Source organism: Candida pseudojiufengensis (genome assembly GCF_024610245.1).
Source record: "Candida pseudojiufengensis strain CBS 10847 chromosome Unknown scaffold17, whole genome shotgun sequence".
NCBI lineage: Eukaryota > Fungi > Ascomycota > Pichiomycetes > Serinales > Debaryomycetaceae > Lodderomyces > Lodderomyces pseudojiufengensis.
In genome coordinates, this window is record NW_026261533.1 from 44827 (window position 1) to 65742 (window position 20916).

At 26.2% G+C, this 20916-nt stretch overlaps 9 protein-coding genes across 9 annotated transcripts; 6 read left to right on the forward strand and 3 right to left on the reverse strand. All coding sequences in view use genetic code 12, as the record gives it.

The window, feature by feature from the left end:
* Positions 1-837: 837 nt before the first annotated feature.
* Positions 838-3501, forward strand: MCM2 (MCM DNA helicase complex subunit; the record flags this gene model as incomplete). The annotated part of the gene is made up of 1 exon (XM_051758856.1): positions 838-3501. The coding sequence occupies one exon, from the start codon at positions 838-840 to the stop codon at positions 3499-3501; it is 2664 nt and encodes an 887-aa protein (XP_051613226.1).
* A 252-nt stretch (positions 3502-3753) lies between these two features.
* On the forward strand, positions 3754-4742 carry PPH3 (phosphoprotein phosphatase PP4 catalytic subunit; the record flags this gene model as incomplete). The annotated part of the gene is made up of 2 exons (XM_051758857.1): positions 3754-3776; positions 3833-4742. 2 exons carry the CDS (start codon positions 3754-3756, stop codon positions 4740-4742), a joined length of 933 nt encoding a protein of 310 aa, XP_051613227.1.
* A 3149-nt stretch (positions 4743-7891) lies between these two features.
* Positions 7892-8353, forward strand: KRE1 (Kre1p; the record flags this gene model as incomplete). The annotated part of the gene is made up of 1 exon (XM_051758858.1): positions 7892-8353. The coding sequence occupies one exon, from the start codon at positions 7892-7894 to the stop codon at positions 8351-8353; it is 462 nt and encodes a 153-aa protein (XP_051613228.1).
* A 1426-nt stretch (positions 8354-9779) lies between these two features.
* Positions 9780-10592, forward strand: KGF55_004002 (uncharacterized protein; the record flags this gene model as incomplete). The annotated part of the gene is made up of 1 exon (XM_051758859.1): positions 9780-10592. One exon carries the CDS (start codon positions 9780-9782, stop codon positions 10590-10592), a length of 813 nt encoding a protein of 270 aa, XP_051613229.1.
* Positions 10593-11996: 1404 nt separating this feature from the next.
* KGF55_004003 (S-adenosylmethionine-dependent methyltransferase) lies at positions 11997-12773 on the reverse strand (the record flags this gene model as incomplete). The annotated part of the gene is made up of 1 exon (XM_051758860.1): positions 11997-12773. One exon carries the CDS (start codon positions 12771-12773, stop codon positions 11997-11999), a length of 777 nt encoding a protein of 258 aa, XP_051613230.1.
* Positions 12774-13160: 387 nt separating this feature from the next.
* PRP42 (mRNA splicing protein) lies at positions 13161-14549 on the forward strand (the record flags this gene model as incomplete). The annotated part of the gene is made up of 1 exon (XM_051758861.1): positions 13161-14549. One exon carries the CDS (start codon positions 13161-13163, stop codon positions 14547-14549), a length of 1389 nt encoding a protein of 462 aa, XP_051613231.1.
* Positions 14550-14574: 25 nt separating this feature from the next.
* On the reverse strand, positions 14575-16458 carry KGF55_004005 (uncharacterized protein; the record flags this gene model as incomplete). The annotated part of the gene is made up of 1 exon (XM_051758862.1): positions 14575-16458. The coding sequence occupies one exon, from the start codon at positions 16456-16458 to the stop codon at positions 14575-14577; it is 1884 nt and encodes a 627-aa protein (XP_051613232.1).
* A 676-nt stretch (positions 16459-17134) lies between these two features.
* Positions 17135-18920, reverse strand: KGF55_004006 (riboflavin kinase; the record flags this gene model as incomplete). Its single annotated transcript, XM_051758863.1, has 3 exons — positions 17135-17677; positions 18104-18205; positions 18891-18920. 3 exons carry the CDS (start codon positions 18918-18920, stop codon positions 17135-17137), a joined length of 675 nt encoding a protein of 224 aa, XP_051613233.1.
* Positions 18921-20035: 1115 nt separating this feature from the next.
* Positions 20036-20824, forward strand: PGA6 (Pga6p; the record flags this gene model as incomplete). Its single annotated transcript, XM_051758865.1, has 1 exon — positions 20036-20824. The coding sequence occupies one exon, from the start codon at positions 20036-20038 to the stop codon at positions 20822-20824; it is 789 nt and encodes a 262-aa protein (XP_051613234.1).
* Between the last annotated feature and the right edge of the window lie 92 nt (positions 20825-20916).

A 20916-nucleotide genomic window follows, 5' to 3' on the forward strand; every position in this document is an offset into this window, starting at 1 on the left:
AATTGTAAACAATGAAAACAAATAAAAAACTCCGAGATCATTTTTTTCTCAAAAAAGCCTTCTTTACAAAAAGAGGGGATGGGATAATCTAGATTTTTATTAATCTTACACTTATATGTGTTTTAATCCTTTGCTCTCCTCATTAGTAAAATCGAGCAATATGTCTTATAAGACATCAAAAATCACTTTGAAAAGATGGTGCTTCGTTTGGATATTGAATTATGAAGTTATGAGTTTGAATTCCATAGGGAGTGAATGTAAACTTACAGACATATTTCGAACTCTAGGTTCGTTTTGGTATTGTCTTGCTGGTATCAATTAGAAATTAGAAATACACTTTGAAGAATAATTTCAACCTAAGCAAATACTTAGGCTAAATGTAGGTCAAAAACTTTCACTCTTTTAATTATAATGCTATCTTTAACTTGAATGGATCCATTAGTTTGCTTTATCAGAATAAGTAGAAGCTCGAAGTCTAATTGAAGACATCAACGCTTCAATTTACAATTGTTTGGTGCCTGATATTTTTAAAAGCTCGACACTATAATTCTCATTCAGTCTGTCACTCAATAGATCTATGTGTTTCATAATTCTTCAATATAATTACACAAACATAAAAATCAATTAAACTCAATTAGGAAAATTAATTGCAGAATATTTTTACAAACGCGTCTTTAAAATTCATATTTTTATAAACTAACAGTTTCTAAAATAAATTTTAAAAACATTAGAAATACCCTTGAATAAATACCATACCATAACTAAATCAGTACATTCGTTTTTACACTATCCAGTCCTTTTTCATTCATAAAATCTATTCAATACACATAACCCAAAATGTCAAGTCCACCTCATAGACTTTCAAGACTTTCGAGAAAAAGACAAAATGATGATGATGATGATAATGATCAAGATTCATATAATAGTAATTACAACACTAGATCTTCACCAGTTCATCAACCATCGTCCCCATTGGCATCATCACCACATCATAATGCATTACCATCATCTCCTGCTATACCATTTGATACAAATTTAAATGATGATGAAGATGAACAAGAAATTCAAAATGATATAGTTGATTTAAATCCATCAGATGAAGAAGATGGTGATGATTTATTAGATAATTTAGAAAATGATTATAGAGCAAATCCAGAACAAGATCATTATGATTTAGGAGATAATAATATTGATGATACTCAAGAATTTGATGAAATGGATGCTGCAACAAGAAGAAGAATTGATGAACAATTAAATAGAAGAGATGCTATTTTAAATAATACAAATAGATCTAGAAGTGGAGCTTTTTTACAAGATGAAGATGATGAAGATGATACTGGTGAAATGGATCAATATGGTTTACCTATTCAAAGAAGAAGAAGAAGAAGACAATTTCAAGATGATCAAGATGATATGATGGAAGATGATATTGAAATTGATCCATTTAATGAAGAATTATCGTTAGAAAGTTTGACTGATATAAAAGCTCCAAGTATTATTGAATGGATTTTACAACCTGCTGTTAGTAGATCTATAGCAAGAGAATTAAAATCATTCTTTTTAGAATATACTGATGCAAATGGTGATTCAGTTTATGGTAATAAAATGAGAACTTTAGGTGAAGTTAATGCAGAATCATTAGAAGTTAGTTATAAGGATTTAGCTGATTCAAAAGCTATATTGGCATTATTCTTAGCAACTAGTCCTACTGAAATGTTAAAAATATTTGATATTGTTGCAATGGAAGCAGTTGAATTACATTATCCAAATTATTCACAAATTCATCAAGAAATACATGTTAGAATTGTTGAATATCCAAATTTATTAAATTTAAGAGATTTAAGAGAAAATAATATGAATCAATTAATTAAAGTTTCAGGAGTAGTTACAAGAAGAACAGGTGTTTTTCCTCAATTAAAATATGTTAAATTTGATTGTTTAAAATGTGGTGTTGTATTAGGTCCTTTTGTTCAAGATGCAAATACAGAAATGAGAATTTCATTTTGTACAAATTGTCAAAGTAAAGGTCCATTTAAATTAAACTCAGAAAAGACTTTATATAGAAATTATCAAAGAATTACATTACAAGAAGCTCCAGGAACTGTACCAGCAGGTAGATTACCTAGACATAGAGAAGTCATATTATTATCTGATTTAGTAGATGTTGCTAAACCTGGTGAAGAAATTGAAGTAACAGGTATTTATCAAAATAATTATGATGGTAATTTAAATGCTAAGAATGGATTCCCTGTTTTTGCAACTATAATTGAAGCAAATTCAATAAGAAGAAAAGAAAGTCATGCTTTTATGGGTGGTAATAATTTAATGAATGTTTGGTCAGAAGAAGAAGAAAGAGAATTTAGAAAATTAGCTCGTGAAAGAGGTATAATTGATAAAATTATAAGTTCAATGGCTCCTTCAATTTATGGTCATAAAGATATAAAAACAGCTGTTGCATGTTCATTATTTGGAGGAGTTCCAAAAAATGTTAATGGTAAATTAACAATTAGAGGTGATATAAATGTCTTATTATTAGGTGATCCAGGTACAGCAAAATCACAAATTTTAAAATATGTTGAAAAAACTGCAAGTAGAGCTGTATTTGCAACTGGTCAAGGTGCTTCAGCAGTTGGGTTAACAGCTTCAGTTAGAAAAGATCCAATAACTCGTGAATGGACTTTAGAAGGTGGTGCATTGGTATTAGCAGATAAAGGAACATGTATGATTGATGAATTTGATAAAATGAATGATCAAGATCGTACATCTATTCATGAAGCTATGGAACAACAAAGTATATCAGTATCAAAAGCAGGTATAGTTACTACATTACATGCAAGATGTGCTATAATAGCAGCAGCAAATCCAAATGGTGGAAGATATAATTCTACATTACCATTATCACAAAATGTAAATCTTACAGAACCAATTTTATCAAGATTTGATATATTATGTGTTGTTAGAGATTTAGTAAATCCTGAATCAGATGAAAGATTAGCAAATTTTGTTATAAATTCTCATATGAGATCTCATCCAGCAAATATTGATGATGTTATATCTGATGATGATATGGAAGATATATTAGATGAAAGAGCTTCAAGAACTAGACTGGAAAAAATAAAACAATTAAAACAAGAAAAAGAACAAGAAATTTCTCCAATTTCTCAAGATTTATTAATAAAATATATTCAATATGCAAGAATTAAATGTCAACCAAAATTACATCAAATGGATATGGATAAAGTAGCAAAAGTTTATGCAGATTTAAGAAAAGAAAGTTTAAGTACTGGATCATTTCCCATAACAGTACGTCATTTAGAAAGTATATTAAGAATTGCAGAATCTTTTGCCAAGATGAGATTAAGTGATTTTGTATCTCAAAATGATATAAATAGAGCTATAAAAGTTAGTATTGATAGTTTTGTTGGTACTCAAAAAATTACTGTTAAAAAACAATTACAAGCAAAATTTCAAAAATATACTTTACCTACAAGAGTTAGTTAGGATGGTAATAGTTTTTTGGAAATATTTTGTTTGTTTTTTTGGTTTATATATTCACTTCTTCTTTTGTATAATTTTATGAATTATAACGTATTTAAAATGTTGAACTCTTGAAAAGCTAAGTCAAATGTGCAGTGTTCTATCAATTCTTCGTAATCGTAAAATTCCTGCATTCAAAAATAAAGTTTATTTTCATCACGATAATTACAAACACGTCTTATCAACACCAATAAATGACATAAATGATACAATCTAATGGTAAAACTTAATTTGGAAGAGTATGGACAAACACCATCAACGAATTTCAGAACTCAATACTAACATCATTCTCAAGAATTATTGAAGATATAAAAAATTGTAAAATTATAAAAGAATCAATAATTGAAAAAATATGTTCAAAAGTAATAGATATATTAATTGAGGAGTCAAATATTCAACAATTACAAACACCAATAACAATATGTGGAGATATTCATGGTCAATTACATGATTTAATAACAATATTAAAAATTGGAGGTGATTTAGCATTGGAAAATCAAAATTATTTATTTTTAGGAGATTTTGTTGATAGAGGTTTTTATTCATTAGAAACTTTTTTATTATTAATAGTATTAAAATTGAAATATCCTAAACAAATTTATTTAATAAGAGGTAATCATGAATCAAGAACTATAACAATGGTTTATGGATTTTATGATGAATGTTTAAGAAAATATGGTTCAATAAATGTTTGGAGAAATTGTTGTGAAGTATTTGATTATTTAAGTTTAGGAGCAGTTATAAATAATTCAATATTTGCTATACATGGAGGTTTAAGTCCTGATATTGATACTATAGATGAAATTAGAAAATTAGATAGAAAACAAGAAGTTCCTCATGAAGGTTCAATGTGTGATTTATTATGGAGTGATCCAGAAGATAATTTACAAGGTTGGAATATATCACCAAGAGGTGCAGGTTTCTTGTTTGGTTCAAATGAAGTTAATAAATTTTTATACAAAAATAATATGGATTTTATAACAAGAGCTCATCAATTAGTTATGGAAGGTTATAAAGAAATGTTTGATTCAAAATTAATAACTGTTTGGTCTGCTCCTAATTATTGTTATAGATGTGGTAATGTTGCTAGTGTATTAATTATAAATGATGATTTATCAAAAGAATTTAAAGTTTTTGAAGCTGTTTCAAATAATAATAATGGATTTATTAATAATAAAAAACCAGTTGTGGATTATTTTATATAATGAATTTGTATGAGATGGATTGGGTTGACTGATGATCAAGGGTTTAGGTTTCATTTTGTTTTTTGTATTAATATGCATTTTGATTTGTAGTAGATTCAATTTGATTTAAATCATCTATCATAGTTAAGTTGAGTATGTAATCTGAATGTCTCAGAGCCGACATACAGCGTTTATCTTTACATTTATTGCCCTATTGCCTTAGATTGTACAATTTTGGTAATACATTTACCTAATCGATCATTTCTCATTTTTAAAACTAAGTACCGAGATCAATCTCATAACGTCATACCCTTTTGAAACTATAAAATATTAGGGTTTGTGGCGTGGGCATTATATAATAAGCAAATTTATACAAACAATTGAAAAAGAAAACATCACTTAATCACAAAGACTCGTGGATAAATGTAATTTTTACGCGTCTCGGAAGAATTTTGAAAAAATTTAAACGATTGTTTATTCACCGTCAATCTTGAGTTTAATTTAAGCGAATAATTTTACGGAAGAGAACAATACGGATAGTAATCAGGATCATTTTCGACTCAAAGTATAAGAATGATACTGACATTCTATTCGTTGTAAAATTTGGAAAGGATTTTGAACAGAGACGAAAATTAAGGATTTGATTAAAATACGTGGCTTACTTTGACGAGACTAATAACTTTCTAAGAAAATTGTGAACTACGTCATACTATTTAACTGATTTCTCTCTTAGACACAACATCATAAAATACAATTCATGGCTTATTGTATTGTTTTAAATTTTCTGAATCGTGAGAAACTCTTATCTTTCTTACACAGATACATTCCAAAAACTTCATTCCCTTTATCTACAACTATTTTTAAATTCCAAGGCTCATAATCAAATTTGAATCATCAGCCCTGTTCACCTATGAATAATGATTAAATGTTTTTGTAATACTAAGCTTTGTAAATTTATCAATTTCTCAGAAACACAATATCATGAAATATAAGGAAACAAAGGGAAATGAACAATAATATTATAATAATATGTCAAATTTTTCTTATTTACGATATTACCGTGACTCCGATCGAATACCTCAAAAAACACGAAGTAAATGAAGTATAAAACTTGTTGAATGATATCATTAAACATTGAAGACTCTACAGAAAGTGAGATTTAGATTTGAAGGGTCTTTAAACGAAACTTAATTACAAGGTTAAAATCAAACAAGTTTTCAGTATTAAGTACTAGTCGTGGCTCATTATTCATTAACACTAAGAAAATTTTAGTATGTTACTAAAACAAGTTTAGTGAATTTGTTGAACCTGAGTGTTCTTGAGTGTTATATCCAGAACGGAATTATTACAAACTCTATCATTTACAAAATTAATTAATCTTTGTCAAAGATTTACTGTGAAGATTTAATCATCATCGTAAAAGGATTAAGTTTTGTAGGATTTACCTCCTGTTTGTTTGTTTATTATGAAAATAATTTCTGTTTATTGTTTTATATTTAGTAACATTGTTTTAAATTGGTTTTGTGTAACATAAATCTTTTAATTAACTATTTTTGTGTAAATGTTTGCTAATTTTTATTGTCAGTAAATTAATATAACAAACATAATCTTCATTTCGTTAAACTAATATTCATCTGACCCTTATCCTTCTATCTTCCTTATGTTACAGACAAGACTCGAGGACACTTTGTTTACAACTCTCAGGAGGTTATGAAATATTGGATACAGTTACTTTTAACTTTTGCACCAATTTAGATTTGAACGATCAATTTTTTTTGCGATTTATTTTCAACTATCGTAAAGTTAGTTAGATGTGTGAATAATTTCCTGTTTACATGGAAGTAGTACATGTATATAGAGATTCTGAAAATTGCATCTACACATCATTGACCTAAGATGTATCGAATAAATTAGGCTAATATCAAGAATTTACGAAATAGCAATTAATCAATCATCAATAATAAGGAGGCATGTGGTTTGTTTCAAAAGGAAAAAAATAAATTATTATTAACCCGGTTGATAATTAAAGATTTAATAGTAGAGTAAGAAAATTTCAGATGATTAAAATTCATTTTAATTGTTGATAATTTAACACTATAAGCATAAATTTAAAGAAAGAAAAAAATTAAACTAAATAATTATTATTTTTATCAAAATTTAAGGGTTTAGTTGTTAAAATAGAAGTCGAGGAATTTAAACAAATATAAGATATGCCTTGCTTGAGCAACTACTATAGGAATCGTTTTCCTAGATCGATCAAATTCAACAATAATATATGGAAATATATGTAATATAATGTTGAATTAAAAACTATGAAGTTGATAGGAAGGAGAAGAGAAAGTTGTAAGAAAAAAAAAGGAAAGGGAGGTTAACAGTAATATACAACTAACTATTGACTAAATTGAATACTACAAATTTCGTAAATGAAAATATCTAACTTTAAGTTATTCTTTCTCAAGGCAGAAAGCAACTACTCTAGATCAACCAGTTGTTGAGCTCCGACTCAACCAAATGTCCCCATATTAAAGATTTCTCGTCTTTTTTCATCATTTTATAAACCATTTCTTTTGCCATGTTTTTGAGATATGTGTAAGTTTATGGTTTAAAGATTTTGTGTAATTATTAGCTAGATATATTTAAAATTCTTTTTGTGCAATTATAACCAATCTTTCTGATTTTGTACCACTTTCCTTTTTGCAGTAAAAGATTTTGTAACATTTCATTGAAATTAATTTTTGCATTGGGAATTGATAATACATAAATTATTATATATCCTATAAATCCTACTTTGTATTACTTATATATATACTAAAGTTCCATTTCTTTTTTTGAATCATTTACTTTTAAAGTAGTTTCAAATTCTTAGCATCTATACCTCATTTCATTTCATTTTTATTTCTTCTTTCAAAAAAGATCATTCAAACTCATTTTAATACTCAACCCTCATCCATTTCATTTTTCATTCATTAATAGATCATATATACATTCGTTTATTTTAATATTATTTGTTTTTTATTCCTTCTTTTTAATAGATTTGTTTGTTTGGGTATTCAAATATACATTACATCATAAATCAAAATAGCATAGTTTTCTTTTAATAATTCAACATTAAAAGACAGTTCCATATCAAAGATCAATAACATATTTTCATTTCATTCATACATATTATAATGTTATCAAAATTACAAAAAATTATCATACTAGCATTTATATTCTTAATTTCATTTTCCAAAGCTGAAACAACTGAAACCGATACAGATACAACAACATCAAAATCTTCTGTATCTCCAACATTAGTATGGGTAACAGGTACAGATTCATTAGGAATAACAAGAACAACTCAATCACCATATTCTCAATCTTTTATGACAACATATACCGAAAATCAATTACTGATATCGAGTGGTTCAATAGGATTAGGTTCATTAGTAACTGCAGCAAATGATGAAAGTATAAGTCATAAAATTGGAGAAATCAGAAGTTATGATATGACTACAATAAGTCAAGGTTCTGGATCAAATTTAAAAATTTTATCATTTAATTTGAATAATCCAAATTTAGGAATATCTTTTTTTACAAAATTTTTTGGATTAGGTTTCATATTCATAATATCAGTTGTTTTGCTAATCTAAAATAAAGATAAAATAACATCGATACATTCTACATACTAGTCATTAATTTATTCAAATTTCATTCATTTATAGCATTTTAAAAACGAACTGACATAATAGTTTTGTTTTTTTACATAAAATTAGGTATTAATAGATAAAAACTTTTAAAGTTTATTTGTAGATTTATTCAACTCTTCAAAAACATCTTCAACAAAATCAATAGTTAAATAAAGTTGATGAACTAATTCCAGTTTCATAAGATTATGAATGAAATTGATAAAATTTTCCTAAATTTTCATTGCTCAAAAATATCTAAGTTAAGTTAATGCCAAGAACTTGATTTGGAAAAGTGTCAATTAGAAATTATTATAATTCATTTAATTAGGTTTAAGTTTAGTGTAGGAATACTTTAAAATCTTATTTTTTCTTGTGATATTCAATTTAGTCAATTTGAATGATATCATAGCATAGCCAACAGAAATTTAAGCTAGGGACTCTAAATATCTTCTCGAGGGTATGTTATGATTTATTGTAGCGTTATCAATTGCTTATGCTACCAAAATCTACTTTTTGCAATCAAAACTTTTGCAATCTATTATAATCACGTTTGTGTTGAAAGCCGTTATGAAATAGTCTAAACGTTTTACCTGAAATAACAAAAATTCAAGAATGTTTCAGAACATACAAATAACCAGATTTGTCAGTTCTCTATCTCGACTGTCACTGGATTCACTTTCTCATTGTTCTAGTGGAGTTCGAGCTATTACATAGTATGCTTACAACTTTATGACTTTTCAACGACATGTAGGTCTCATCAATTAAGCTTCGATAATAAATTTCTTTTGTTAATTTTAATCAGATACGAGAATCAATTTAATATTTACGAAATGATATCCGATGATTTTCATCATTATTTGATTATTACCAAATTTCAACTGCAAAAAGATAATTATTTTTTGAATAAAGTTTGCTCTTTAGTTTCGAACTTGCCTTTTCGATCATTTTAATTTCAGGATGTAATTTGTTACAAATTAAAAAAAACATGGATTTTCTCATATTTCAATATAAATTTATAGCAAAATTTTTAACAAAATCCAAAGGCATTAATTCATTTTCGTTCGACATGCATTCGGCTTTCTCTTTATGATATCACACTTAATCAGTAACCCAGCTCAATCTCGAAACCTTCATTTAAGTTCATGATTGATCATCATCTACATGTTCATCTATTATATTATTGCAACCACAGTTTGAAATCACGTTTCGAATTAATTACTCCTTAAAATTAATTATTAAATTATGATTACACAAAAGTAAAAAATAAATTAATTCGTTATCAATGGTGATATGATTATCTAATTAATCATAAGAAGAAATCGGAAAACTACTTTCATTAGAATTTGAAGAGTTACTAATAGATAAAAGAGCTTCAAAAACTACAAGGATCATGTCTTCAAGGTCTCCTGATCCTACATCACCGAAGAATTCACAATTTTTGAACTCTCCGCAATTTGGTCTAAATAATCAAATAGGAATATCAGCTTCACCAATACAATCACATACAAATTCACCATCACAATTAGCAGTTAGAACAAATACTCATGGATCAACATCTTCATTATCAAGTTTAACTGAATTATCATCAACTGCATTATCTAGAAATACAAGATCTGGCCAACAACAACAACAACTACAACAACCAAAACCATTAGAAAGTGCTGAATCAATATTACAAAAACAAAGTAATAATACTAATAATAATAATAATAATGAAGAAAGAATTATAGAAGAAGATAAAGAAAAAGATACAAGATGTCTACCTATAGATTTATTAGATTATAAATCATTAAGATTAGAAAATAAAGGATCAGTGGCAAGAGATCATATGGCAAATGAAAGAACTTTTTTAGCATGGTTAAGAACTTCTTTAAGTTTTATAACTTTAGGTATTGGTATTACTCAATTATTTAGATTAGAAAAACCAGATACAAAAATTCATACAACAAGTTCAATTATATTTTTAAATAATGATCATCATAGTGATACTTTAAAAAAATTTGGTAAACCATTAGGTGGTATATTTATTATAATTGGTATAATAACTTTATTTTTTGGTTTTAATAGATATTTTTATGTTCAAAAATTGTTAACTACAAATTATTATCCTGCTACAAGATTAGGTATAATGTTATTAATATTTTTAATCGCTTCTGTTATATTAATAACTTTAGGAATGATTTTAGAAACTTCACTATTTTAAGAGGAACTAAGTCTTCTCTTAAAAAGTGGTACTTTATTTTTTGATAAAGACCTTAGATTATAGAGCTAGTGTATTTATTTTTTTTAACAAGTTTTAATGAATTAACGTTATAATAACAAGGACCATCTGATATCTCTAAAATTAAATTTGATCAGTTGATCTCAAATTAGTTTATGTGTCTCCCTATAAAGACCTAGTATTTAGTTCGTTGGATTCATGTCCGTTCAGAGTTAGGGCTAGTACCCTATAAACAAAACTCTAGTGGGACTAAAACGCGCACTCATACAAAGTTGATAAGCTAGAAAAGAGGAGTTTGCTACCAAATACAAGCACAAAATACTTGTCCAATCTACACTACGTACATAAGAAAATGCGAAACAATTGAATGACAAGTTTAATAAAAATTTTAATGAGGGAATCATTTATAATAGTCTCAATTTAACAGTATAACAACAACGTCAAAATGGTATGTGAAGATAAGATTCAAAAGATTGAATTCAAGTGGGAAATGTAGTACCCAAATGAGGGATTAAGAACTGAAAAGATCAATACATACCCTAATCATTCAACTAGAGGAATCTAGTTCAATTTTACAAATGAAGGAGGATTTGAAAAACTCCAGATTTTTGGAGAGAACATATCATCAAATTTGTAGTCAAGATTTGGGAATCAAGAACCTCAACAAAAAGCTCATGAGTCGTCATGAATGATTCTTATGTCAAAGTAACATGTCAAATACGATTCAAATTAATGAAAAGCATAAGCATGGGTAATATGACGTTAATCATAAAACAATCCAATAAGTTGAACTTCAAAAGAATGAAATGACAAGCTAATGACTTACATACTTTCTGCAAATTACCAAACTAAAATACGTCCTACTTGAACTAATTCATTTTGGAACTACTCAGCATAAGTTCAATTTACTAACTTTATTATTTTAGGGAAAAGTTCACGGTTCATTAGCTCGTGCTGGTAAAGTCAAATCACAAACTCCAAAAGTTGAAAAACAAGAAAAACCAAAAAAACCACAAGGTAGAGCATATATGAGATTATTATATACTAGAAGATTTGTTAATGTTACTTTAACTAATGGTAAAAGAAAAATGAATGCTCAATCTGCTTAAATTTAATATAACTCAATTAAAAAACCACGAACAACAACAACAACACCACCAACAACAACAATAGATGTGTGGATTAAATCTCACATTTTTCATGTTATGATGAATTTAAATAAAATGGGGATTTGGTCATAAATTATATTTTATTTTTTTTAATGTATATTTCAATTTGTAATCTGTGATTTTATCTTTAAGAGGTGATCGTAGAGGTTATTTCTCTTTCTTTATTCCAACGTGTTTAATTATAAATCTATAACATTTAAACAAACTTATTTAATTATTACCATTCTGGAATTAAAAAATATGCATATACTCTTGATCTAATCTCAGCAGTTTCTTCATCTTCTTCAAACATTGGTTTCATATTTATCATTTCAATTTTTTCAGGTTTAAATTGATATTCTTTACAAGTTTCAAAGAAATTTAAATCATCTTGTAGTAGTTTAGGTCTATGAGGCAGAAAAACAACTAAACATTTTCCATTTGATTTTAATGAATTTCGACAAGTTGTCAACAATTTATGATGTTCAGTATGATTGAAAACTAAATCTGATAATATAATTAAATCAAATTTTAAATTATCGGGTAATGAATCTTTGGATCCATATATCAGTTCATTAACATTATTTCCCCATATATAACCTTTTACTTTATAATTACTTAATTTTGTTTGGTTTTCCAATTCTTTAAAACTATATTCAATATGACTAATTAAATCTGGATCAGGATAATCAGTTGCAACTACTTCAGATGCATTATTTAAAGAACAAATTAATGAAGGTAAAGCAGCTGCTGCACCTAATTCTAAAACTCTTTTATTTTTAACTAAATTCGGATGTTTATCTATATAATCAGCAGTATATATTCCTGCATTCCATAATAAATGACCCCATAATGGTGAATTTCCAACTAATTTCATTGTAATTGTTTTTGGATTAACATTTGAAATTTTTCTTTCATATGTTGCAAAATGTGATTTTGGAGGTGGTGGACGGAAATTTTCTGGTTCTTCAAATATTCCTGATTCTAGTGATAAATCTTCTTCCTCTTTTGCCATTATGTGTTGAAGGTGGTACTGTTTGTTTATGACTAGTTTGATGATCTTCGAGATGATTTTGCAGCATGAAAAAAATAATTTGAGCTTTAAACTTTTGATTGAGATAAGCTGTAGACACAGTTCAGTCACCAGTATCTTTTCAATGACTCTGAACTGAGATCTTGTCAATTGATCAGCTTTCGCAATGGACATACAACATCATCATTTGATCTTATTTCATTGAGATTATCCCATTACAATTGCAGTATTTCTTTGTCTATCATGAAACATTTAGTTTAAAGAGAGAAAAAAATATAGTGAATCAATTTTACAACCAAATTTAAAAACATTTAAACAATTTTTACAACCAACAAAACAAATATCAATCTATTCTTCATACAATTATCAATGTCACATCAGAATCGACCTAAGAAATGGAATGATGTATCATTAGAATTAATAAAAGATCCAGATAATTTTCAAATATGGCAAAAATTAATTGAATCAGCTGAATATAATGATAGACAAGGTATATCAAAATCAACATCACCAAATAAATTAAATCAATTAAGAATAAGTTATGAAAAATTTTTAGATAAATATCCCTTGAGTTATATATATTGGATTAAATATGCTGATTGGGAATTTAAATTAGGAAATACTGAATTATCTTTAGCAGTATATGAAAGAAGTTTTACTCATTTAAAATATTGTATTGAATTATGGATATCTTTTTTAAAATTTAAAATTAATACTATTGGTAATAATGAAGAAGAGATTTTGGGGTTGTTTGAAAAAGCAAGAGGTTTAATTGGTTATCATTTTTATGCTTATGAATTTTATAATTTATATTTATCATTTCTTGAAAATTATTCAACTGAAGAAAATCAATTTAAACGTAAATATTATATTTTATTAAGATTGATTCTTGAAATTCCATTATATCATTATGAGTACTTCTTCAGGAAATATTTTGATGTAATAAGTCAATTAAATGATCCAAAATTTCAAGAAATTATCAAATATATTGTACCAGAAAGAGATCAAAAAAAAAATCCAAAAATTTTAGCAGTTCAACTCAAAAAATTATTTATTGATGCATATATAACAACTCAATTTAAAGTATATGAATTATATCAATTTGAAAAAAAAATAACAAAACATTTTAATGATTTTAAATTTATATCAAGACAAAATTTAGATAATTGGAATTTATATTTTGATTTTTTGCAATTAAAGCAATATCCCTTTGCATATATTGAAATGAATTATTGGAGATTTGTATATATTACATGTGCTTATCCAAGTTGTTGGATTAAATTATCTGATTTTTATAATTATCATTTAAATTATAATATTTCAAAACAAGTATTAATTCGAGGTTGGAAAATAACTGGGAATTACAAGATATTAATTAAATTAATTGATTTGGAATTATTTATGAAACAATATCTTAGAGCAAAAGATTTAATATTAAATTATTTAAAATATAATATTTCAATACCTATACCAATTTATGAAAAATTAATTAATATAGAAAGAATTTTTAATAAAGATGATGATCATTTAATTGAAGTATTTAGGATGATTATACAAGATACTCAAAATGATTGGTTTTTCAATGTACTAACTTATTATTCTATTAATAACGATAAAAAATTAAAGCTACTAGAAGAGTTTAAAGAATTTAAAGGTCAATTGTATTATGACAAAGTAAGTGAACTACTATCACCATCACGAATTACACCAAAAATCAGCGATTTCAAAGAAGATTACCGAAAACTAATCAATAATTAAACTAGAAAATACTATATAAAGAAAATTATTCTAAATATAAATTAGTAAAAGCAATTAAAAAATACCAACCAACTAATCCAATCCCCAATTTTCTATCAAAAGTCCATTTATTTGAAGGTAAATAAATTAAAATAAAAACAATAGTAACAATTAATGAAGTTGTACTTAATATAACACTTGGTTTTAAATCGAATTTAATTGATTTATGACTACTACTTTGTTGAATAACTAAAAAACCATTAAATCCAATACCTAATAATATAATTAATAAAGGAGTACCTAAACAAGAATTTATACCTAGTATTGGATTAATTTTTGTTGCTAATGTTATATTTGTAATAACATCATTTATTGAATTACTTATTGAAAAAACTAATAAACCCAAGATATAATCTGAAATTTTCCAAATTAATCCTAAATTTTTTAAAATTTGTAATATAAGAATTGAAATATTTGAAACAACTATAAGACTTGTTATTATACCTAATATTGAAATTATAATAATTTTAATATTATGTTTTATCAAATTGAAAGTGAAAACTATAGGAAATGTTATAATTAAACCTACAATTAAATAATTTAATTCAATTTGAAAAAATTGATAATTTATTAACAAGGGAATTTCAAAAAAATACCATATGGTCATTAATTTATTATGTCGTATATATGATTTCCATTTTGAATCTTCATTTTCAATACATCTATGAAATGGTATTAAAAAAATTAATATAAAATCAATACAATTACATATATATTGAAAAATTAATGTTAAAAGTTTAGGTTTTTGTTGATGATGATATGAACATGATCTTGATAATATAAATGGAGTTGTTGAAGGTGATTTATCTCTTGGAATATAATTTACAGATAAAAATTCATTTTGACGTTCTATTATTTCTTGTGATTTTAAAGATTCAATTATTGGTCTTGGTGATATAATGGGTGATGCTATAGGAGATGGAGATCTTGAATTAATTGGAGAACAAGATCTTGGAGATGGTGATCTTGAAATAGTTTGAATTGAACCATATTGTCTTTCATCATTTGAAATTATATCTAAAGCATCTTCAATATTATAAGGTTGTTCAATTATATGTTGATGATCATCACATGAAATTAACAATTCTTCATCAAATTCTTTAATTTTTTCTTTATCAAAAACACTCAAAAAAATAATATAACTTATATAAACAATTGACATAATTAAACATTCAATTTTTGTAATTTTACCATCTGATAAAATATATGAAAATAATATTAAAACAATTAATATCCAAGATAAATCAATAATTAATAATTTAGGTTGTTCAACAACATAAGATTTATTCATTATTGAAATAAAACCAATAATTATAGTAAACATAATTAATATACTACCCATTAATTGACCAATAATTAAATTTGAATTACCCAGTTCTAAAACAATATAATAATTAATTAAATCAGGAAATGAATTAGTTAAAGGAATTAATATAAAACTTAAAATTTGATTATTTAAACCAAATATTAAAGTTAATTCATTTAAATTTTTAAATAAATAATTTGAAACTAATATACTTAATGATAATAATATTAAACATAATGATAATAATATAATTCCAGATATTATTATTAATGAATTTAAATTATGATTATATTTACAATAATATAATTTTGAAATTTTAAAATATTTTGAATCACAATTTTTTTCAATATATTTACATATTTGATTTGATGATGTTGATATTAGTTTGGAGGGTATTGAACATTGATCAAATTCTTGTAATTTATTTTCTATTTTTATTGTATTTTTTAAATCAATTGTGGATATTTCATGTGAATTTGAATTTAAATCAGAATTTGAATCTGATGCAATAATCAATGTGAATAGATTTAGTAGATATAGTAATATAGATATATTTATTAGCATTGTGATTTAGTGATTTGAATATGAACTCTTCTTTTTAGTTTAAAAATTGTTTCGTATCTTCAATGCAAACATTATATCTTGGTATGAATAGCTAAGAAAATTTGATAAGGTACAAACTGATGATGACGTTGGTTGTGGTTTTATTTAATTGGTTGATTAAAAGTAGTTGAGATATAGATTACTGATTGAGTTTTTATAGATCTTCGATCTAGCTATCTTAAATGTCTTAGATATGTATCTTTTTGATAAAGTTAAAGTTGATTGCTATCATTCAAGTTTTATTTTTTAATTTGATTCCAGATTTCCGATATCAATTTTGTTTGTGTTTGTGTAATGATGTCTTACGATAAACTAATTTTTCAATTCTATGAGGCTTGGTGAGTATTAACCGAAATTGATGCACCATTATGCTTCAAATAGCCGTCAAAATGTACTTTCTATACTGAAGTTGTTTAGGAAGAGGCTGTTTCAATTCTAAAAACTTTATTTTACATGATCTATTAATTAACTGTATCAAAAAGAATCAGTCATCTATAAAATTTACTATTAGTTATATGCTTACATGCTAAATTTAAATTCAACTTATTAATCACACGATATCTCTGAACGTTTTTTTGGTCTTATCGATATTCACAATAAGCTATTCATCTATTCATGTGAATTTTCAATAAATCATTTAATCCTTTAATTCATCTTTATATTTTTCATATTCAGGTTTTGATAATATTTCTTTTGCAATTTTAATATCTAAATTAATATCTTTTATTAAAGCTTCTTTTGTTGTATAATTTAATTCAGGTCTAATATAACCTAAAACAATATATTCAATTTTTGCACCATAAAAATTATCATTAAATTTATTTATTATATGAATTTCAGCAGCTTTTTGTTTATTATCATAAAATGGATTCCATCCAATTGACATTACCATTGGGAAAATACATAATTCTTTTGCTATTAATTTATTTCCATGATTAAATATTATTTCATTACCATCTATTCTTTTTTCAGTTGAATCTTTTAAATTTGGATTTGGATGAATTTTTGACCATCCATAAAATATTCCAGTTTGTAAATTATTTAATTCATCTTGTATTGGAATATTTGCTGTTGGTATACCTAATTCACTTGATCCTCTACCAAAACCAGATATAATTGAAGATTTCTCATGTATTGGGAATGGTGGTTGTGGTTTATCATGTATTATTGTTTCTGGTCTCTCACTCATTTAGTATGGTGGAACTGAGTAATCTGATAAATTGTGTGGTTTTAAATGATAATTTGATCTGAAATTTATAATCAACGGAATAATTTTTTTTAGTAATAATCTCAAAGAATAGAATAATTAATTTTTTCAAACCAACTAACCACGCTTTATTACATTTCTCAATTAAACTGTGAATCTAAATATAGTCAGAAGCAACTCTTCAAACAGATTAGATCGTGTTGAAATGATTCTTTTACGGATAAAGCTTAAATATTCTTCAATCTAACATTGATTAAGATTGATGCTTTTACACATTTGACTTAAGTCGGAACAAATAAAAACCGCACATATGATTTTTAGACTTTGATTTGTCATGTCCAATGTTAAGATAATTCGACTTGTTACTTATTCCTGTCAATTTCATAAATAGTTGAAAACATTTCGAATTTTGATGTGACCTTTATCAATAGATGCTTGATTTAATGTGGGATTCAATGTGGGATTCAATGGATTTTTGTCAGTAATTTCTTCATATTTCACCTGTCTCATGCATCCAACACAGCTTATCGGTTCAAAACAGGGGAATAAAACTATCTAGTCACCGTGGTTTAATTACCTGAAAACTCAATCATCAGATCTTAAAAAAACGAGCTCAATATGAGCTCAATATTTTGAGCTCAATAACAACCTTCAAAGCTCAACTTAACTTCATTTATGGAAAGTAATAAAGTTAAATAAGTTGAGATTTGAAGGTTGTCATGGATACCATTTAAGATCTATATATAATTGTATTGACGACAGTATGTATCACTATACATGTAAGATAGACTTTTTAAATTTAGATTGAATTACGATAACATGAATTAATATTGACGCCAAGTTTTAAATCTTATCCAGAGGATTTCAGCATCTTTAATTATTAATTTAAATCCACAATAATCAAGATCCTAAAGCCAAGGGCAATAAGAGTTTCACTAAAGGCTGAAGTGAGAAATGCAATAATGTGAACACTATCCTCGCTTATGTGAACACTTTAGACTTGATGTCTTTATAGGTAGTAATATTTTAGCCGGAAAACAGGTTTACCGAAATTTGTACCTAATATATTTCTCAAAGCTTACACCTATTATCAATTCTTGAACCGGGTTAAAATATGATAAACATTGAGCTCTGGAATTCTTTTACTCATGTGTAGATTACTTTTGAGATTCCATTGGACTCATACGTTTATTTCGTCGTCAAAATTTGCAATCATTTATTAAGATAGAATCGGTAGAAAGGTTGAAGGCCAATTGATTAATTCGTGTTCCACACAAAGTAGATAGGTAAATCTTTGCTAATGTAAAAAGATTGGTAAATCTTTGCCAATGTCAAATATTTGACGATACAAAAATTTAATTATCGTGAAGTAAGGGTTTACGAATCTAGATCGATTTCAAAATCTGGATGGTCTATTATAGAATAAAGTATCGTGTAATTCTGGATCAAATAATATCATTTGTGTATTTATCAGCTTATTATAAAAACATGAAACACGTTAAAAAATAAATTAAGTTGTTTACAAATTATGAAACCCCCTTATTAATTTGAAAAAAATAATAAATACAGAGCAAAACTAGACTTGGTTAGAATTTAGATGAAATGCAGATCATTTAATTGAATATGTAACTAAATACGTACCTTAATTAATTTTGAATATGTAAGTTGATTAACGATATATTTAATTATGTACGTAATTCAATTAAATGCGTCTGACGCGAGTAGTCATAGTAAATTTGAACGTATTTATTAGTCCTGTTTGTTGAAAACCAGATCCGTTTACAAGTTGTATAGCTATTCCAGTATCTTGACGAGTGATTATTTAGTGAAAGTTCTACCAATCACTTGGGTGAATCCTCAATCTTAAACGAAACGTCTTAATGATTTTTCAATAATTTTTTATTTTTGTTTTTGTTTTGAAAAATAATTTTACGTGATTATTTTTTTATGACGCGTTTTATTTACGTTTCAGATTTGTATTATTATTATTATTTAACTATACTACCACTAAAATACTACTACAACAACATCAACCTACGACCCTTTCATCTACTATCAAAAGTTCAAAATAAAATTATCAGCCATGTTTGAAAACACGATATTATTTTAATTTAATTTAAATCCAATTTAAGAAATAATTTCGTATAAATATACCAACTTATCTCCCCTCTAATGGAAAATATTATATCAAAATTATAATCATCTTTTTCTTTTCAAATTTAAGAATATCAACTCACTTAGTCAATCATTTAAGTACTTTAAAAGTTTTTACCAACTATATTTTCATTCGTTATAACAATATATACACTCATATAAACTATACATAAAAAAATGCAATATTCAACTTTATTTACAGTTGCTGCTACTTTAGTATCATCATCATTAGCTACTACTTCATTTGAATGGGAAACTATTTATGAAAGTCATACAACTGAAGTTACAATTACTTCTTGTTCAGAAAATAAATGTGAAACAACTGTCAATAAAGTAAGTCCATCAGTTGCAACAACAACTGTTGAAGGTATTGAAACTGTATATACTACTTATTGTCCATTAACTGAAGAAGAAGAAGTATCATTAACCTCCTCAACTCCAGTTGAAATTCCAACTTCTTCATCAATTGCTGGTGTTGCTTCTACTTTATCTACTATCGTTACTACAATTGAAGGTGTTGAAACTATATATACAACTTATTGTCCTTTAACTGCAGAATCATCACCAATTAAAGCTGATGTTTCAACTCCAATTGCTACTGCTCCAATTGCTTCATCTCCAGTTGCTTCAGCTTCTGCTCCAATTGCTGAAATTCCAAGTTCAAGTTCAATTGCTGGTGTTGCAACTACTCCATCAACTCCATCAACTCCAATAGCTCCAATTGAATCACCAGAATCAAGTTCAGAATCAGATATTTATGTTGATATAACAATAACTCCAACTGTATCAACAACTGAAAATGTTGAAGCTACTGAAACTAGTCAATTAACATTATTTACTTCATCATTAGCTGCTTCAAATAGTTCTCAAGCTGGTGTACAAACTTATGAAGGTTCTGGTTCAAAATTAATGGTTGGTAGTGGATTTGCTGCTATTGCTGGTTTAGCTGCTGCTGCTTTAGTATGAGTCTCCTTTTTAGGTTTTATCTAGGTACTTTTCTTTGGGGTTTTTGATTTTTATTTGTTAGTTTTCTGTTCATAATTTATTATATAGACTTT